Source organism: Microcebus murinus, chromosome 3, assembly GCF_040939455.1.
Source record: "Microcebus murinus isolate Inina chromosome 3, M.murinus_Inina_mat1.0, whole genome shotgun sequence".
NCBI classification, from domain to species: Eukaryota; Metazoa; Chordata; class Mammalia; order Primates; family Cheirogaleidae; genus Microcebus; species Microcebus murinus.
In genome coordinates, this window is record NC_134106.1 from 25,899,614 (window position 1) to 25,921,138 (window position 21,525).

Genomic DNA, 21,525 nt, shown 5'->3' on the forward strand with positions numbered 1-21,525 from the left:
TTCAGTGCATCCATATGCTACTAGATTAAAAAATTGCTAATATTCAGGTTGTCTGTGTCTAACAGTTAAAAATATCAAAAAAAGAACTGGTGGGCCAGGGGTAGTGGCTCACACCTATAATCCTAGCACTCAGGGAGGCTGAGGCAGGAGGATTGCTTGAGGTCAGAAGTTCTAGACCAGCCTCAGCAAGAGCAAGACTCTGTCTCTACTAAAAATAGAAAGAAATTAGCTGGGCAACTAAAATAGAAAATATTAGCTGGGCATGTTGGTACATGCCTATAGTCCTAGCTACTTGGGAGGCCGAGGCAGGAGGATCACTTGAGCCCAGGAGTTGAGGCTGCTGTGAGCTAGGCTAACACCACAGCACTCCAGCCCAGGCAACAGAGCAAAACTCTTATCTCAAAAAAAACCCCAAAAAACCAAAAAAACAGAACTGGTAATAACAGAGAAGCTGATGATATATTTCTCTTCTACTATCTTTTCTGTGGTAAGTCAAATCTTTTAAAAGTTTCTTTAAATAATATTTTAATAAGCCTTAATGCTTAAAATAGTCTCAATTTGTAAAGTAGTTAAAAGTAACTATAAAATGGTAACTCTTTTCCTGATCACATTTTGCTTCCTATGTGAAACTTTACAGGTAAAGTTATTAAAGTAGGATTACCAAATTATGCACATAATATAACAAAAAGCACTCTCTTGAAAGTTAGGAAATATGGATTTCAACCTAACTTTTATATTAAGCTGGCCTTAGAAAAGTATCACTTTAGGCCTACTTCAGTATAAAATGTACATGTTGGTTGGGTGTAGTGGCTCACGCCTGTGATCCTAGTACTCTGGGAGGCCGAGGCGGGAGGATTGCTTGAGCTTGGGATGTCGAAAGCAGCCTGAGCAAGAGGGAGACCCCATCTCTACTAAAAATAGAAAAAAAAAAAAAACATTAGTAAGGCATCATGTTGCAGGCCTGTAGTCCCAGCTACTTGGGAGGCTAAGGCAGGAGGATCACTTGAGTCCAAGAGTTTGAGGTTGCATTGAGCTTCGGTGACACTGCTGCACTCTATCTGGGGCAACAAAGTGAGACTCTGTCTCAAAAAAAAAAAGTTAATGTCATAAGAGGTTATTGTTTGACATTTCCTTCAGCTCTAAGAATATTTGTTTTGATGATTCTAGATCTGGAGCTATTCCTTTTATTTATTTGTTTTTAAGTGAAATTTTCAATAAAAAGAATAAATATCACCTAGTGGACAGAACAGTTTTTACAGTAGATTATCACAGACCTCCTTGGATACTTCATTAGATATTTCAGTGGGTAGGACAGCTGTAGTATGGTTTCAATACTAGGAAATGTCTCAAAGGGTATTCTTATACCTCCTGGACTACCTAGAAACATTTTAATATTTACTGATATTGGTATTGTGAGAATGACTTTTCAAGGTGTTCTTAATACAGCCAGTTTTGTTTAGGAGAGCACATTCCTAAACAACTTATCTGCTTCTATAAATATACCCTGTAATCCAGGGTTTAAGGAATACATGTGACATCTCTTTCTCTGCCCTAGTCTTACCTCTTCTCACTAGTTATACCCCTGACTGAAAGCTATTCCATTCTCAAGTCTTAGGAATGCAATGTAAAGTTAAACATACATATTTCATTTTTTAAAGTACTTATCAGGCTGTATGAAATTATAATCTTTTTGCAACATTATAAGGGACACTTTAGTAACACTCCCCACCTTCCTCAAACCAAATTGCAGTTGTTGGAAAGTAGGGAAATTAAATTCCTAGGTTATAGACTTTATTGATTGATTAATCCACAGAGTCTCACTCTGTCACCCAGGCTACAGTGCATGGCATCATCATAGCTCATTGCAGCCTCAAACTCCTGGGCTCCATGGAGGTTATAGACTTTAAAACATGAAATTTTATTTATTTATTTTGAGACTGTCTTGCTCTGTTGCCCAGGCTAGAGTGCTGGGGCATCAACCTAGCTTACAGCAACCTCAAACTCCTGAGTTCAAGTGAACTTTCTGCCTCAGCCCTCCAAGCAGTTGTCACTACAGGGGCACACCACCATATCTGGCTACTTTTTTCTATTTTTAGTAGAGACGGGATCTCACTCTTGCTCATGCTGGTCTCAAACTCTTGACCTCAAGTGACCCTCCTGCCTCCGCCTCCCAGAGTACTAGGATTATAGGCATGAGTCATCATACCCAGCCTAAGCCATGAAATTAAAAAAGCTGGAATAATGTTAATGTTGCATTTTATATGTATAACACTATATAATGCCTTGCTTTAGGTGGGAGAAGGAGAGAAATTGGTGAGAGCTCTTTTTGCTGTGGCTCGAGAACTTCAACCTTCTATAATTTTTATAGGTAAGAACATGTGTTCCAACTAAGTTGAATATTTGTGAAATTCCCCTCTCCAAAGATGAAAGGCATGGTAGGAAACATTATTCAGGAGGAAAAAATTTTAAATAACGGTGAGATTAAAGGTTATCTAATTAGTCTTAGTAACTTAAGTAGTAAGTTCTGTATTAGTAACTTAAGTAGTAAACTAGGGTAATCTCAAATGACTTGCATAGGTTGGCCTTTATATTGAAGTCTTATCCTTTTCCTCTAGATGAAGTTGATAGCCTTTTGTGTGAAAGAAGAGAAGGGGAGCATGATGCTAGCAGACGTCTAAAAACTGAATTTCTAATAGAGTTTGATGGTGTAAGTGTTGATTATGACATTTTTAATATAGCTGGATTTTAGTATATATATCTTCCTATTAAATGACCACAATTAGAAACACAAATATCTTTATTTTTCTTTGTTATTTATCTAAAAGTACTGAAAAATGTGTTTTTGGCTTGTAGGTACAATCTGCTGGAGATGACAGAGTACTTGTAATGGGGGCAACTAATAGGCCACAAGAACTTGATGAGGCTGTTCTCAGGTAGGGATATTTATGTGAAAACACATGCATTTGTTACAGATATATTTACTCGTATGTTCATCTTATTTATTTCCTTTACTCCCAATTTGAAGAGTAAATTTGTTATTTTCCTCTCTCTACTGTCCTCTAGCCCAGGGGTGGGGAACCTTTTCATGTTTGAAGGCCACATTAATTTGCCATAATCAAATAAGGCTGCATTCAAGAAACTTCAGTTAGATATATTTAAAATATACATTAGTTTTGTGAAAATCTAACTACTATGTACTTAATAATTTCAAAAAAATGAAAACTATTTGTTAATTTTAGAGTTAACCTTTTATTGACTTTGTTGTGTCTGCTTTTTGTTGGTAAGTGACAGGGTCTCATTCTGTTCGGGCTAGAGTACAGTGGCATCGTCATAGCTCAAACCCCCTGGCTCAAGTGATCATCCTGACCTAGCCTCCAGAGTAGCTAGGACTGTGAGTGTGCACTACCATTCCTGGCTAATTTTTCTATTTTTTGTAGCGACAGGGTCTCACTCTTGCTCAGACTGGTCTAGAACTTCTGACCTTAAGCAGCCCTACATCTTGGCCTCCCAGAGCGCTAGAACTACCGGCATGAGCTGCTGCGCCTGGCCTATTTTTTTTTTTTTTTTTTTTGAAAACTCTGTGTTCTGACAGCCATGTCCATGATTTGCAATGGCAGATCCTGTGTGTATCTTCCTTTGTCAGTGTAATTTTCACTGCCCTAGGCAGCCCTTCATATATTTTAGTTCCATAAATGTTACCTAATTTGTTGATGATGTTTACATTTCTGTTTGTTATCCTTCTTGATTTTAGGTGTTTTCAGATTCAAGAAAACAGCAAAGATCTCTTTATTCCATTTATTTTATCAGATATTTTATGTTTTAAAGTATTATTGCTGGTAAAAATATCTACATACATAATTGGTTAATTTAATTCTGACAGTATGGAATTAAGGATTTTAAAACATTAAAGAGTTTTAAAAGAGTAACAAATTATCTTTTTACATTGGTAACTATTATAATGTGTTCAAATGCTTTGAATATTATACTTAAAGCCCATTTTCTATCATTTGTTATTTAAGCTGAATTACCTTTAAATTCAAAATTATATTTCTAAAATTTCTGGAATCTTTTTTTTTTGTTTAGGCGTTTCATCAAACGGGTATATGTGTCTTTACCAAATGAGGAGGTATGTATCTTTATTGGAGTTCTTTTTAAAAACCAAAACAAAAACTACTACTTTAATAATATCAAGTCTTCCAATTCATGGTACAGCCACTTTGGAAAACAGTTTGGTGGTTTCTTTTCATTTCTTTGTTTTTGTTTTTTTTTAGATAGAGTCTTGCTCTGTCACCCAGACTGGAGTGCAGTGGCATGATCAAACGCACTACATCCTCAAACTCTGGGCTCAAAAGCTCACTTTAGCCTCCCCAGTAGCTAGGACTAGAGGCATGTGCCCCACACTAATTTTAAATTTTTTGTAGAGACAGGCTCTTGCTATGTTGCTCAGACCAGTATTAAACTCCTGGGCTTAGGCCGGGCGCGGTGGCTCACGCCTGTAATCCTAGCTCTCTGGGAGGCCGAGGCGGGTGGATTGCTCAAGGTCAGGAGTTCGAAACCAGCCTGAGCAAGAGTGAGACCCCGTCTCTACTATAAATACAAAGAAATTAATTGGCCAACTGATTATATAAAAAATTAGCCAGGCATCGTGGCACATGCCTGTAGTCCCAGCTACTCGGGAGGCTGAGGCAGGAGGATCACTTGAGTCCAGGAGTTTGAGGTTGCTGTGAGCTAGGCTGACGCCATGGCACTCACTCTAGCCTGGACAACAAAGCGAGACTCTTGTCTCAAAAAAAAAAAAAAAAAAAAACTCCTGGGCTCAGGCAGTCCTCCCACCTTGGCCTCCCAAAATGCTGGGATTATAAGTGTGAGCCACCATGCCTGGTTTGGTGATTTCTTAAAAGATGAACTTAGCATCAGAACCAGCAATTCCATTCCTAAGAATTTGCCCAAGAGAAACAAAAACATATGTCCACGCAAAAACATGTAAGAATTTTTATAACAATAATATTAATAATATCTGAAGCCTGCAAAGAATCTAAAATGTTCATGAGTTGGCAAACAAATAAATATGGTATATCCACTTAGTGGGTACTGTTTAGCAATAAAAGGAATGAGCTGTACATGCTATATACTCAATTCATACATTAAGTTCTATGAATGAAACTCTGAAACATTATGGTAAGTGAAAGAAGCCAGATATGTTATATATCATATGATTTCATTTATATGAACTGTCCAGAAAAGGCAAATTTCTAGAAACATAAAGCAGATCAGTGGTTTGCTAGGGTGGGAGTTGGGAGTGGGGATTAACTGCAACCAGGCATGAGTGAACTTTTTGGAGTAAGAAAAATAATCTAAAACTGGATTATAGTGATGGTTGTACAACTCTTTAAATTTATTAAAGGTCAATGAATTATATACTTACAATGAGTGAAATTCATGCTATATGAATTCATACCTCCAGAAAACTTTTTTTTTTAATTGTTGTTGTGTAGCTCAGACCCATAGCATCCTTGATAGTAATAGCAGCTACTTCCTTAGTGCTTTGTTTGGATTATTTTCTCTAATTTTCTCAGGAACTCTCAATGAATAGGTAATTTAATTCCATTTAACAGACATGAATGAGGCTTCAAAGTAACAGTGAGAACTTGATCTTGATTCCCGGCTATTAAGTTAATTCTTAGCATATGAAGAACTATTAATTCTGTTATCAAATTAGACCAGACTGATAATTCTTTAATATTTTTTTTCCAGACAAGACTACTTTTACTTAAAAATCTGTTATGTAAACAAGGAAGCCCATTGACCCAAAAAGAACTAGCACAACTTGCTAGGTGAGTAATTTGATTTGATTTATTTTGCAGCTTTTTTGGGGAGAGGATAAATAATTCTTTTTCTGTGTTATTTAAAGTAAACATAAGTATGAAGTGAGTAATTTATTTATCAGAAAACTTCTTGTCTGATCTTCTGTAGCCTTTATCTTTTTTCTTACCTCTCATTACTATATATGTTATCTAAATTTCAATTTTTATGTCCTCTACAAGACGTGATCTAAATATCTAATGATGATACTCCATTCTTTTTATAAATTTATTAACACTTTTAAGTATAGTAATTAAAAATTTTATTTTTTTTTTATTTTTTTTTTATTTTTACAGAGCCTGTATTCCAGTAAATTAAAAATTTTAAAACATCTGATGTCCACCCACACCAACAGTTATTTTTATATAAACTTGTTCTTTTGCATTACATAGAATGTTTTTTATATCTACATCTTAAACTTTTTAGTTAATAGTGTACTTACGTAGTGTATTGAATACAGATGATGCATTTGTGAATTTTAGTCCCCAAAAATGTCATAAAGTAATTTAAAATATTCAACAAGTATGTGAGTAACAAGTAAATTTAATAAGAACTGTGAGTTTCCAGATACCTATGAGAAAAGAACAAATTACATTCTTGGAAGTATGGAAGTCCTTCTTTGTCATTTCAATAAAGAATTCTAATGTTTGATATGTGTAGTTGTTTATCATAGTACATGGTAAGTAAATGCTCTTTGCCTGTTTTATTTTCCTCTTTCCCTTTGCCTCACTTCCCTAGTTCTTGTTCCCTCTTGGCTGTCCAGGACTATCCACTGTAGCATCCTATTCAAGCGTGCCTCTTTCTGCAAGTGTCTTCTACTTCAGACCCTTCCTTCATCTTATCTGTCACACATTTAATGATATCTACTCTGATTGACCCTTATTCCATTGCAAGAGTGTTCTATGCCAAAATATAGACTAACTATATAGAAGTAATTATGTTTCTGTGTCATTTGGCCACCAGTTGCTTGTAGAAGTTCCCTTTCCAGGTGATATGTTTTTTAGTGGAGCTTCTGGAGATAGTATGCCTTACTCTAAAGGAATGGTTCTAATGATTAAAATTTGAGCCATGTTAAGGAGCCAGTGATACACTATTTTATTTGTTTTCAGCAAATGAGCCTTCCTGTCCCCTTAAAATCAAACCACATAACTGTTGGCTTACTGACAAAGGCAAACTAGCTTTTACTAGTTTACTACTCTTACATGGAGAGTTTAAATCTGCAGAGATGAAAATAATTTGCTGTTTCTTCCTTCCCCTTTTCAGAATGACTGATGGATACTCAGGAAGTGATCTGACAGCTTTGGCAAAAGATGCAGCACTGGGTCCTATCCGAGGTGGGTGTGTACAAGAGCTTGAAACATTTAGAACTATTATACTACTTTAGAAATTTAAGAAGTTCCTACTGAGAGATCGTTTTTATTATCAGTATGAAAGCAGTAAAGCTTTATCAGTGGAAAACTTGCTACAAAGTTGTTTCTAGATAGGGATCAGGAAACTTTTTCTGTAAAGGACCTAATAGTACATATTTTAGGCTTTGTAGACCACATATGGTCTCTGTTGCATAGTTATCCCCTTTTTTCTTTTTATAACCCTTTAAAAATATAAAACCATTCTTAGCTCACAGGTCATATGAAAACAGGCTGTGAGCCACTGGACCATCACCCTTGTTCTAGACAACAGGTTTCACTTCCTGATAGTAAGTAGCAGAAGAAAACTCAAAGGAGAAGAAAACTTTTTAAAGTATCCAGAAAAGAATAATTAAGGGGAAATGTTCTTTTCTGTTTTTTGGCTGTTTTCAATATTCTAGTATCATTCGAAATTAATGTCTCTAAAGGAACTTATATAAGGAAAAGTTTTTATTTATTATATGTTATCATTCAAGAATTTACACCAAAACATTTATTGCTATGTTTTGATTCAAGTCAATTTGTTGATTCTGAAATACTACAGCTGATTCTTTTTAGATTAGGTTAAACTCACTGTGATACCACCTTTAGAATAGATGTTCTCAGATACTTTTCCACAACTAACTTAAGAGGCAGTGGATGAGTGATGTCCTCAGGTATGCACTCAGATTATTGGCTATGATGATATAATATAACATAGAACATACAACATCCAGAACACTACTTATAGTTTCACCATTTATCTCTTACTCAAGAAAGTGTAATTGTATGAGAAAGATGTTATCATAGTTTCTGCTATAATTTGTGTTATAAAAGGGTACATTATACAAAAATTTTTTGCTTTATTTGTTAAAAATTACTGGCAACACATCTCCCATAGTAAAACAGGGTACTGATTAAGAACTACTGCTTTGGAAAATAACAAATATGATCTTGCAAATATATTTTGATACTCTGGGTAAAAAAACTTTCTTGCTGCCTGAGGCACGAACTCTTGTCCAGATAGTAAACTCAGAAACAGTAGATAATGTATTAGTCATTTGTATTTTTTAGAATATTTCAGTAATTATTCTGAAGCAGGCAAAAATTTTGTATTAAGAAAAGATGAACTAATGCCTTTTGTAGAGAATAAGTTGTATTCTTTTAAGTTCACTTTCAAATTCCAAATAGTAAACTATTGTTCTTGGGCAATATGTACGACATCGACTACTTCCCAGTTACTCCTAAGAAGGAATATTATTCTAACTGTTCATAAATTATATGTGCTCTCAATATTAATTTGTGTTTCTTTCTTTTCATGTAATGATTTATATTGAACATATACTTTTAGTTCATTGTATGTGGTTTTGCCCCTCAGCAATTTAAATTTGTATTTTATAGAACTGAAACCAGAACAGGTGAAGAATATGTCTGCCAATGAGGTATACTGTTTTACAATTATCTTTTCTTTGTTTTGATCCCTCTATATTGTAAGACTTATATTTTTATGTGGATTTTTCTAGTTTATTTAATTAGAAACTAGAAAGAATTAACTTTGCTTCATTTCAAAATATGGTAGCTTGTGAAATTAATGTCTTATGTTCCTTGGTGATGGACAAAATAATATACGCAGTCATTGTCTATCATATCATATAAATATTAAACAGAAGAAAATTTAGGAAACTTGAGGATTTTTTTTTTCTTTTAGAGACAGTCACGCTCTGTCATCCTGCCTAGTGCTTCACTGCAACCTCAAACTCCTGGGCTCAAGCAGTCCTGCTGCCTCAGCCTCCAGAGTAGCTGGTGCCACCACACCCAGCTAATTTTTTCTACTTTTTGTAGAGATGGGATCTCACTCTTGCCCAGGCTGGTCTCGAACTCCTGATCTCAAGCAATCCTCCTGCCCTGGCCTCCCAGAGTGCTAAGATTACAGGTGTAAGCCACCATGCCCAGGCTGGATTTCATGTTATAAATTAACCCTTTAATGTTCTATTTTGTTAGCTTTTCAGTAATCTTTATTTTCTCCTTATAAAAGCAATATAGTTACCATTGTAATATAATTTATTACATTTTCTCAATAAGGCCCCCTTATGAGATGCTGAAGCATATCTTTTGAAAAAAAATTACATTCAAAATATAAAATTGGATTTACAGAATGGTCATAAGCTATATGAACAAACTTTTGAAATCTGGCTTGAATTACATCTGGCCCTCCACATGTGTGAGTTCCACATTCTTGGATTCAATCAACTGCAAATAGAAAATATTCAGGGGAGAAAAAAGGGTCTATACTGAACATGTATAGGCTTTTTTCCTTGCCATTGTTCCCCAAACAATATAGTATAACAACTATTTACCATGTTTCCCCGAAAATAAGACCTACCCATAAAATAAACCCTAGCAGGATTTCTAAGCATTTGCGCAATTTAAGCCCTACCCCAAAAATAAGACCTAGTGATGGGCATGGCTATGCAGCATATCTGCACAACCCATGCATTTCATCGCAGAGCTGTAAAGAAGATGAGCAGCCCTTCTCATCTGCCCCATTGTGACAGCTACTATCCCAGAGGTGACCGGAAAGGTGCGGGCAGCCCCACCAACACTGGCTCCCCCTGTCAGGTCCTGGCCATCCTGTGTGTGCTGCAAGCTGAGGCTTTGAGGGAAACATAACACATCCCCTGAAAATAAGTCCTAGGGTGTCTTCTTAAGGAAAAATAAATATAAGACCTTGTCTTATTTTCGGGGAAACATGGTATTTCTGCAGTATTTAAATTGAATAAGACATTACAAATAATCTAGAGATGATTTAAAGTATAGGGGAGAGGCCGGGCACGGTGCCTCACACCTGTAATCCTAGCACTCTGGGAGGCCGAGGTGGGAGGATCACTCAAGGTCAGGAGTTCAAAGCCAGCCTGAGCAAGAGCGAGACCCCGTCTCTACTATCAATAGAAAGAAATTAATTGGATTGGCCAACTAAAAATAAATATATATATATAAAAAATTAGCTGGGTATGGGAGTGCATGCCTGTAGACCCAGCTACTTGGGTGGCTGAGACAGAAGGATTGCTTGAGCCCAGGAGTTTGAGGTTGCTGTGAGTTAGGCTGATGCACTCTAGCCTGGGCAACAGAATGAGACTCTGTCTCAAAAAAAAAACAACACTGAAAATAGTATGGTACATACTAAATGCTATATAAGAGTCTATTAAGTAATTTTAAAATACAGAAAACTCAATAGTGGCATTATAGAGATTAAGGAAACCCATTCTGTCATTCCCATTTATGGGATGAGAGGTAAACACAAGTAAGTAGTTTGGTCTGTAAAATTGTCTTCTAGAATTTTATGTATCCATTATTTGGTATGACTTTCATAACTAAGTGTATTGTCAGGTACCAGTGTATATACACAAATTTAAATAAGAAAAACCCCAAATTGGCTGGGCACAGTGACTCACACCTGTAATCCTAGCACTTTGAGAAGTTGAGGCAAGAGGATTGCTTGAGGCTATCAAGACCAGCCAGAGCACCAAAGCGAGACCCCATCTCTACAGAAAAAAATAAGTCAGGTGTGGTGGCGTATCCCTATAGTCCCACCTACTTGGGAGGTTGAGGCAGGAGGATCACTTGAGGCCAGGATTTTGAGGTTGTGAGCTATGGTGTTGCCACTGCACTCTAGCCTGGGGAACAGAGTGAGACTCTTTTATCTATAAAAAAAAAAAAAGGGAGAAGCAGCAGAAAAAAGAAGAACCCAATTTTTCTTTTATATAAAGCTTATAATAATAGAAATTCAAATAATTGGGTTGGAATTTCTGTTCTTAAGGAATAGTACTAAAATTACAGGTTATAGATTTGGGATATATTATACTTCATTTTTCAAGCATAGTTTGTATCTAAATTAATCTTACTAACTACTTTATCATTTTGTTTTGATAAAACATCTTTGCTATTTTTATTCCTTACTGAACTACCAGTTGCTTTTTCCTGTTACATACCATTAGTCTCTTACTAACTTTAAAATATCATATATAAATTTCATATATATACATACACCAAACTATATACTTAAATGGGATGGGAATTTCATCAAAAGTTTTTAAAACCTTAATTTCTATAACAGATTTTATTCAGTAATGTCATAGATAATACCCACATTACATTCATCATTCTTCTACACTTTGGGCTTTAGGAAGAGCCAGTATGTGTTTTACAGTTAAATAAGAAACAGGCTGGGTGCAGTCACGCATGCCTGTAATCCTAACACTCTGGGAGGCCAAGGTTGGAGGATCACTTGAGGCCAGGAATCTGAGACCAGCCTTAGCAAGAGACCGGTATCTCTATAAAAAAATAGAAAATTTAGCCAGGTATGGTGGCTGGTGCCTGTAGTCCTAGCTACTTGGGAGGCTGAGGCAGGAAACTAAATTGAGCCCTGAAGTTTGAAGTTGCAGTGAACTATGATGACACTACTGCACTCTAGCCTGGGTGACAGAGCAAGACTCTGTTTCAAAAAAAAAAGAAAGAAAAAAGGAGGAAACAGAGTTCACATAGTGTTTGTGTGGTAACTATATGTCTTTTTTCTTTATGGCTAAGCTTTTTCAGATTAGTTTATAAGTATAGGTGATTTTTAATCTATACTCATGAGATACCAAAGATGATTGAAGTAGTTCAATTGGGTTTTATAAGAGTAATAAAAAATATAGAAAATACCAGTTGTTGAAATTTTGTCTAAAATTCTTCAACTTCTTATTTTTGGGCCAGATATACAGATATATGCTACTAATGTTTTTAACATGGGCCATTTTGTACCAAACTCCATTTTGCATTTAAAAATACTTAGGTAAATATACATATTTATTAACTTAGCATTGTTTTAATCAACATTTCCAAAAGCAATTAAAAATGTTAGAAAATAAGACCAAATTAATATAAACTGCATAAGCCATATTAGAACTGTAGAAAATTTCAGATATAAGCATCCTATATGTTGTAGTTAAAGAGCAACATTTCCTTTAAAGTTCCATGCATTTGTTGTAAACTTCCCTTTCCTTTCTAATACACCCTAGTATGAATTTAGCCAGAGTATGCTTGTGATGAGACTTGATAAAGCAAAATTTATTGAAAGTATACATAGAAAAAACATTGGAAGGAAATAATTCAGATAATGGTTGTATATATGGGCAGTGGAACTGTGATTCTTTTTTCTACCGTGTTTCCCTGAAAATAAGACAGAGTCTTATATTTATTTTTCCTCAGGAAGACATCCTAGGGCTTATTTTCAGGGGATGTGTTATTTTTTTTTTACGTATGGTACAACAATCTACATTTATTCAAATATAGTTAAGTCTTCTTCTTCTGGAACATCATCATAACTCTTCAAACTGCAAATTACATCCTGAATTTCTTGAGACTCCATTTCCTTTAGAATAATTGGCCCCAGTCTCTCATGTCGAGCAGTAGAGCTCTCACGGGGCAGATGAGAAGGGCTGCTCATCTTCTTTACCACTCCCCAACGAAATGCATGAGTTGTACAGATATGCTACGTAGCCACGCCCATCACTAGGTCTTATTTTTGGGGTAGGGCTTAAATTGCGCAAATGCTTAGAAATCCCGCTAGGACTTATTTTATGGGTAGGTCTTATTTTCGGGGAAACATGGTACTTGCCTGTGTTTTGTTAACTTTTTTTTTTTTTAAGTGCTGTGGCGTCAGCCTAGCTCACAGCAACCTCAAACTCCTGGCTCAAGCAATCCTACTGCTTCAGTCTCCTGGATATCTGGGACTACAGGCATATGCCACTGTGCCTGGCTAATTTTTCCTATATATTTTTAGTTGTTTGGCTAATTTCTTTCTATTTATAGTAGAGACAAGGTCTTGCTCTTGCTCAGGCTGGTCTTGAACTCCTGAGCTCAAATGATCCTCCTCCCGCCTCGGCCTTCCAGAGTGCTAGAATTACAGGCGTGAGCCACCACTCCCAGCCTTGTCAATGTTTTTATAAGGAGTGTGTTTTGTTTTTATACTAGAAAAATATTATACTTTGAAATGTTATTACTATGAAACTAAACACAAGTAATAAAAGTAGTATAGCACTAAGGTTTCTTATATAGCAAACTTATATAATAATACAGAGAATCTATTTAAATGATTGGCATGACTTTCTAGGAATATATTTACATATATTATAACATTAATAAACAACAGCACCATTACTATAATCTGTCATTGAGTTAACCATTGTATACATGTTCATCATTTATATCGTGATGTGTTTTTTAAAAATCTAGATGAGAAATATTCGATTATCTGACTTCACTGAATCCTTGAAAAAGATAAAACGCAGCGTGAGCCCTCAAACCTTAGAAGCGTACATACGTTGGAACAAGGACTTTGGAGATACTACCGTTTGAGGATATACCTTTGTTAGCCTGCAGAACATTTTACTTAACAAGAGAGAAACTCACAGTCTTCAGTGAACAGTTATCAGCTACAGAATCGCAGCCTAAGTTTACAGGATTTTGCAAAGTCTTACATATTTGTGCACCAAACTTGAACCAGAAAACAAATTTAAATAAAATATACAATGCGAATGAAATATTTTCTTGTTTAAGGCTTTCTTGCCTTGATGGTCATGGTTATCCTAATGAGCACTGTAAGTTAGAGCACAACACAAACTGATTCTGGTCTTCTTTACTGTTATAATCATAATGTAAATAATAATTTGTATATCATGTTGCAGATGAAAGTATTCCAGAGACAGTGAATGGTAGAAGACATAAGAGGCTTTGGTTGTTCGTCTTCTGGTGTTTTTCTTAAAATAGTAATTTTTCCTACTTTTCTTTCCCACTGTTGTCTTAACCATGGGTGATTGGAATGCCAAACACTCTTAAGTTTCTTTTTTGTTTGTTTTTTGTTTTTTTAAATAAATTCAGTGTGCCAAATGAAACTTTTTTCTACGTAACAGTAATAGGAAAAAGTTATGTTGAGGGTTTTTTCTTCATAAATCTACAGACATCATACAATTGTTGTGTTCTTTTCACTTCTTATTTTTCTATTACCTTGCTACCAAACAATTTAGAAAGCAATATAATAGCAACAACACAAATCTGGTAGAATAGACAAGGTTTGAAGGTTTGAGCTACTCTATCGTATAACATGTGTAAATCAGTCTTCATGTGACCTGCAGTATTTTTTCTAATATATTTGTCAAAAATCTACTGTAGACTGTTAACTTATTTCTGATGGAATTTATTTTCTGCTAGAATTATTCTAATATTGCTCTAAAACTGATTCCAGTGTGAGAGAAGGGAAATACTTGGAGCTAAGACATTTCTAATTTATTGCTTATTACTTTCTTACTGTTTACAGGATAATGAGAAGCCAGTGGAAATACCATCTTTTATTCCTAATAATTATTAATCCCTTCAATGAAACTTTAAAAAAATACTGAATTTTTATACATTGCATACATTTTATAGGTTTCTTGTGCTCTCTTTATTAACTAAAAAGTTCTAGTCTGTCGATCTGCCTTTTGTTCCCCAAAAATGTACAGTAATTCTGTTTCTTGTTTGTATAAATATGCCTGGATTTTTATTATAAAATGTCATTGTAGGAAGTAGACTCATGTCATGGCCTTTTAAATATTGTAATAAAGGCAAATGGATATTTGCCCTTAGTTTACTGGTTAAAAGTTTGTTTACAGAATTTTTCTTTGGTGCTTAAATGATGCTATGTAAAATCTCTTGGATGGAAAGAATAATTTGTAGAAATAACAAAGATTTTTCATTTAGGAAAGATTTATTTGGTTTTGAGAGAATACATTAAAATGAAAACTTTGCCCCAAATAGATAAGAATTTTATAATAAAGACATAAATTATTCTTAATTTTACTCTTGCTCTTGTAGAAGACATATAATTTCTTAAGATCATACACTGTTTGTAGCCATAATTTGAATGATGTCTCTTTTAATCATGACTTTAGAACTCCCTGCATAATAAAAAATGAGAGTTGAGATCAACAGGAAAACATTTTAAACCAGAGCTATGCATATTTTATATGGGTAGTATCTTTTTAAGATATCAAACATTAAAGCATCAGTTAGAAAATATTGATAATGAAAGGTGGTAGTTAAGTATATGTGAAAAGAATTGGGGGAAATTTCAAATTAAAATATTTTTAAGAAAGCCCATAAAATTGCATTTTGTTTTCATTTAGAAAGGGATTAAGATTATTGATATTTAGATAACTAGCTAATCATAGTAAAGAACTATGGGGTTCCAGCTTAACTTTTAAAATATCTCCTTTAAAATTATCATGATTATTCCATTGGGAAAGTTTTTGGATAACAAAGATTTCAAATGTTAAAAGATATAAAAGTTATAAATATTGAATCAGAAAATTATATTGCTGTATAGAAGTTACTTTACTTTCCTGATCAAGTCTGGAATTCAGCTAGTGCTAGAGAACTATTTTCTATGACTTACTATGACTGAGTTTTATTTTAAGCTGTATTTCTATCAGAGAAGGGCCATGAAAATAGAATGATGATTTAGTAGATAAGAGATTGGTTTGGTCTTTTTCAATAAAGATAGAAGTTGTTGAGGTTTTCTGAATTAATATTGACCTAGATTGTGACCTTTTAGATTTTGTGTTGAGTTCTATTATATTACTTCCTAGAAGATATTGCTTAAACATTAAGCGTTAGAGTGCTCTTCATGTTAATGTGGCAGAGTTTTGTAAACTAAATTAGAACTTGCTGATATGTACTGGACTTTGAGCCAAGGGAAGGAATCAGTACTGTCCTCCCAGATATACTAAAAGTAAAAGCTTACTCTGAGATAGTCTGCCCATTGAGGTTATTGGATTTCTGACTTGGAAATATGCTTCGTGCTCAAGAAGAATTGGAGGAAAAGAAGATAATAGAATTCTAATTTAAGTATGGCTACAGCAGTCTTTGTTTATAGTGTAAAATTCTTTATATTTTGTACAAAAGGTAATTCTTTTGGTAAAATGAACCATTTATAGTTTGTTTTTAAACTCAGAGTCGAAGGAGTTTTCCTTTAAATGTTTGTCTCAATTTTAGTCTGGTCTTTTGTACTTTTTTCTGGAAGAAATGAATTAAAGAGTACAGCTGCATAAAGTAGGTTTTTCCCTAATGGATTGGAAATAAATGATAAAATATATTTTGCCTTTAATTTTTTACTCTAAAACTTTTGAGATTTCAGGGGTTGCAGTATGATAATGAAGGAGTAGCTTATATTGGACTAACTGTTGTCAATAACAATTATACACTCCGAACAAAATATAGATAGAAAGCAATGATTAGAAGGCTCTAGAAAGCAATCAAAACCAGGCAGAAACTGCACAAAATCCTGCAGTAGGAGACATCCACATTAACCAGCTGCAAACCATAGGGCAGTTTCCAGTTTGTACAGCTCACTTTGGAAATAGAACTCAAGCAGAATATGGCAGTCTTGCTGGGCTGAGGAGTCATTTGGGCCTTCTAGAACTGAAAATTAGAAGGGAAATTTTGGGAAGGAGAGTACCTCAGAAAGTAAGGCCCAAATCACCCTTACATATTCCTTTCAAATCCTTAGTGGATTCCAAGATGTCCCCATGCAGTGTGATATTCAAAGGAACCCAGCAGAAGTAGTTGAACTGAGCAGAGATTGCAACTGCTCAAGGGCAGAGTTTGAAATTAAAGATCCACTAAGAGTGGCTGAGTAAACACTTTCTGTTTCCCATTGAAACCCAAAAAGGACCATGCCTTGAGGAATGACAGCATCCTACAACTGAGGGCTGTGTTTTAGCACTAAGGGCAAAATGGAAAGAAACTCACTGTAACAAAGCTTAAATCACAGCATCAAGATTATCCATTTGTAATTTAAAGCCAGAACAAAACATCTAGAAAAAAACAATCCAAAGTCTTCAAAACATATCTATCCCCAAAGTTCAGTACACAATAAACAATTAGTAAGCATACAAAGAAAACTTGTGATCCTTTTGTATCAATTTCCCTGATAAAAAATTGTTATTATACCATAATTGATAGAAAATACACAGAAGCAGATGCACCAATGACCCCTGTGAGAGTGATTTTAAAATAGCTTTAAAATATTATGTGGCCGGGCATGATGGCTCATGCCTGTAATCCTAGCACTCTGGGGACACCAAGGCAGGAGGATTGCTTGAGCTCAGGAGTTTGAGACCAGCCTGAGCAAGAGTGAGACCCTGTCTCTACTAAAACAGAAAAATTATCTGAACGTGGGGGTGCAGGCGGGAGGATCCCTTGAGCCCGGAGTTTGAAGTTGCAGTGAACTGCGATGATGCCATTGCATACTAGCTTGAGCAACAGTGAGACTCCATCTCAAAAATAAATAAAATATGTTAAAGAGATAGTGGATGAACAGATTGGGATTTTCAGCAGAGAATAGAAATGAAAAACCCAATGGTAGCTTTGCATAGTGGGAATGTTGTAGCCAGTGTGATTTATCCAATACATGATTATTGCTAATTGAAAACTTTTCCCAATACCCCAGTGTGATGACTTGCGATATAGTCAGCATTGGCAATTTTTGATAGGCTCTATGGAGACTAAATATTAAAAAAAACAATGGAAAGTCTCAATGAAAAATAGCAATTTGAAGTGAAAAATACAGTATCTGAAATTAAAATTTTCACTGGATGGACTTAGCAGTAAACTGGACACAGTAGAGGACAGTAAACTGCAATACAAACCAATAAAATTATCATACCAAAGCATAGAGAGAAAAAAAAATAGATGTTTGAGACCTGTGGGACATTATCAGTTTAATGTTCCTGTAATTTGAGGTAAAGGAAGAGAATGGGGCAAGAGAAATATTTGAAGCAATAATGCCCCAAATTTTCTCAAATTTGTTGAAAGACATCAACTTACAGATACAAGTTCAGTGAACCCCAAGAAAAATATAACAAAGATCACATCTGGCTGGGCATGGTGGCTCATGCCTGTAATCCTAGCACTCTGGGAGGCTGAAGCTGGCCAATCGCTCAAGGTCAGGAGTTCAAAACCAGCCTGAGCAAGAATGAGACCCCATCTCTACTAGAAATAGTAGAGATAACTTAGTGGAAATAACTTTTAGTAAGTTATCCAAAGTCACAAAACTAGTAAATGGCTGAGCAAGAATTCAAACCCAAGCATTTTAGCTCCAGACCACATTCTTTATTTTTAAATGAATATGGCAATTTGAAACACAAAAGGAAATAGTTTGCCAAATAGTTCTACTGGAAAAAAGATATCACAGTTCACACAATCAAAGATAAATGTATGAAAGTTCTGGCAACTGTTTTAGTAAAACCCCTGAGGTATGAATACACAAATGGAGAAAACCTGTAGAGTTGGGCTGGAAATGGATTTAAGTAAATTCATAGTTTAAAAATCTATAAAAAAAATGAAGAAATATAAATGTGTGAACATATGTAGGTATGCATCCACCTACATATATTCCACTGAGAAGGCCCTGGAGCTTGCCTTCCAAATTCCTCACTGTTTTAGTCTGCTTGGGCTGCCATTACAAAATGCCAACAATAAATGTATTCTCACAGTTCTGGAGGAACTCCAAAATTAAAGTATGGCTAATTTGGTTTCTGTTTAGGGCTCTCTTCCTGGCTTACAGATGGCCACCTTCTCCCTGTGTACTTATATGGCAGAAACAGAGCAAGCCCTCTAATGTCTCTTCTTCCCCCTCCCCCACTATACAGATTCTCACTCTGTCACACAGGCTGGAGTGCAGTGACGTGATATCTCACTGCAGCCTCAAACTTCTGGGCTCAAGCCTTCCCACCTCAGTCTCCTGAGTAGCTGGGACTACATGCACATGCAACCATGCCTGGCTAATTTGTTTTTAATTTTATTTTTTTGTAGAGACAGTGTCTAGAACTCTTGCTGTTGCCCAGGCTGGTCTTGAATTCCTGGCCTACAGTGATCCTCTTGCCTCAGCTTCCCAAAGTGCTAGAATTACAGGCATGAACAACCACATCCAGCCTGGTGTCTCTTCTAAGGACACTAATCCCATCATAAGGGTCCCACCCTCATGATCTCATTTAACCCAATGAGAAGAATGCAATATCATTTCTGTGGTGTTCCTGTCAAAAGATGCATAACCTGAATAGACTCCAGGGGCATTCTACAAAATAAAATAACTGCATGTAATCTTCAAAAGTGTCAATGTCCTGAAAGCCAAGAAAAAACTAAGGAGGTGTTCCAGACTGAAGGAGCTTAAATAGAATGACAACTAAATGCAACTTGTGATTCAGGACTAGTTCCTTCTGCTATAAAATGTTATTGCAACAACTGACAACACTTGAATGGAGTCTCAGGACTAGATGACAATAATGTATCAATATTAATTTTCTGATTTTGATGGTTGTATTGTGGTTATTAGAAATATGTCCTTGTTTGTTCAGAATATACATTAATGTTTTGGGGGGTGATGGGACAGCAGGTTAGCAACATAACTTTAATGTTTCAAGGAAAACAAAATTTTTTGCACTCTCCTTCCATCTTTACTTCAACTTTCTCAGTGCTTCAAATATTTTCAAAATTTCCTGATGTCTATTTTCCATTTGTGTCTAGTTTACAACTTTGAATCTTTGGTAAATCCTCCCTTAAATTTTCTACTTTTATTTTCAAAAGTTTACACAGCTGAGTTATTTACATCTTCTTTTCTACCCTGCTGGTGTAAAACATTTTCAACATCTGAGGAGGAAACAATTAATTGAATTAGTTGGTACAGATCTGTAGTCCAGGACATTAAGTATCTAACAAAATCCTGATTTCTGTAGCAATTTTTTTGCCTGTATCCCTATTGATTTTAATTAGAATTAAATCTTTAATTTTCCTAAGCTAGAGTTTTGTCTCTAGAGCTGGGTTTCTATTTAAATTCTATAAATCTGACTTCTGGCCTAAGATGTTTACAATGTAATTTTGTTTTTCTTAAGAAAACTCTGAAGAAAAGGTGTCTCATTTACATTAGATATAGCTGAATAGACAGAGAAAACTGCAAGGAGGGTAGGTTTCAAAATCTTTAAGAGAGCCTGTCTTGCACTTAGAATTTTACTTTGAAGCCTCAACATACCAATTAAAGAAACTGATTATTGACTGACTTGGTATTTTGTCTTTTTACTTAAAATATTGATTTTGTCAGGGCCGGGTGTGGTGGCTCACGCCTGTAATCTTAGCACTCTAGGAGGCCGAGGGGGGGAGGACTGTTTGAGCTCGGGAGTTCGAGACCAGCCTGAGCAAGAGCAAGACCCTGTCTCTACTAAAAAATTAGGAAGAAATTAGCTGGACAACTAAAAAAATATAGAAAAAATTAGCCGGGCATGGTGGCGCATGCCTGTAATCCCAACCACTTGGGAGGCTGAGGCAGAAGGATGGCTTGAGCCCAGGAGTTTGAGGTTGCTGTGAGCTAGGCTGACGCCACCGCACTCATTCTAGCCTGGGCAACAGACCGAGACTCTTGTCTCAAAAAAAAAATTTTTTTTCTTCCTGCTTTTGTCCCTTCTTATTAGAATATAATTTTCACAAGACCAGTACCTGACATACGCATGTGTTCCAAATTCAGTCAGAATGCTGGGTTTTCTCCCAAGTTTTCTATAATTAACATTACTTGTATAACAAATTTTATAGAGAATCAAAATAGTATCTTAGTAAGTAGACCACAGTACTCTGCAATTAGTTCAATTTCAAATTCTGCTAAGGTAAACCAGATGTATAACTCGAGGCAAGTTTCTTAATCTTCCTCCTTCCTCACTTGTAAAGCGTAAATACTACCTATTTCATAAGGTTAAATCACACAATACAGGTAAAAGAGCTGCAGCACTCAACGAAATTCTTCTAACATTACAAATAAACCCTAATCGCTCCTATCCATTGGCCTCAACGCTTCAATCCCGTACCAACCTTCAACACGGCTCTAGAGGCCGCCTTGCCTCTAAACAATGCAGGGGCAGCCGGGAAGGGGGGCGGGACCCGGAAGCCAGGCACGCACTTCCGCTCACGCATCCCTCACAGCCAATCGGCTTCTGTTGCCCCACCCCTTCCGTTCTGAGAAAAAAAACGAGCTCCCAGAGCGTCTTCCGGCGGGAGTTGTGCTGCTCCTTATCATGGTGAGTTGGCTAGGGCGGATAAGGGTTTCTGTTCTAGGAGGTTCGTCTTGTCATCTCTGGTTCCGAAGGGACCTTGAAGTCCCTCAGCCGTCCAAAGAATGGGTCATCGGAGTTGCGGTCGGGCCCCTCAGGAGAGGTGGCTG

General features: G+C 35.9%; 2 protein-coding genes and 1 non-coding gene across 7 annotated transcripts in view; all 3 read left to right on the forward strand.

Moving 5' to 3' along the window:
* The window catches only part of SPAST (spastin), a 61,953-nt gene extending 47,503 nt beyond the window's left edge, over positions 1–14,450 (forward strand). For all 4 annotated transcript variants that reach the window (XM_012788379.3, XM_076000655.1, XM_012788377.3 and 1 more), the window contains 8 exons: positions 2,293–2,368; positions 2,616–2,707; positions 2,854–2,933; positions 4,084–4,126; positions 5,755–5,834; positions 7,126–7,196; positions 8,649–8,689; positions 13,521–14,450. In XM_012788379.3, the coding sequence (XP_012643833.1) occupies positions 2,293–2,368; positions 2,616–2,707; positions 2,854–2,933; positions 4,084–4,126; positions 5,755–5,834; positions 7,126–7,196; positions 8,649–8,689; positions 13,521–13,643 (606 nt within the window). In that variant the 3' untranslated portion in view covers positions 13,644–14,450. The remainder of the gene's footprint in view (positions 1–2,292; positions 2,369–2,615; positions 2,708–2,853; positions 2,934–4,083; positions 4,127–5,754; positions 5,835–7,125; positions 7,197–8,648; positions 8,690–13,520) is intronic.
* A 3,236-nt stretch (positions 14,451–17,686) lies between these two features.
* LOC142870250 (U4 spliceosomal RNA) lies at positions 17,687–17,827 on the forward strand. The gene has a single exon (XR_012918687.1). It is a non-coding gene; the product is annotated as a U4 spliceosomal RNA (small nuclear RNA).
* A 3,338-nt stretch (positions 17,828–21,165) lies between these two features.
* Positions 21,166–21,525, forward strand: part of SLC30A6 (solute carrier family 30 member 6) — a 38,910-nt gene continuing 38,550 nt past the window's right edge. For both annotated transcript variants that reach the window (XM_020288622.2, XM_076000656.1), the window contains exon 1: positions 21,166–21,382. In XM_020288622.2, the coding sequence (XP_020144211.2) occupies positions 21,215–21,382 (168 nt within the window). In that variant the 5' untranslated portion in view covers positions 21,166–21,214. The remainder of the gene's footprint in view (positions 21,383–21,525) is intronic.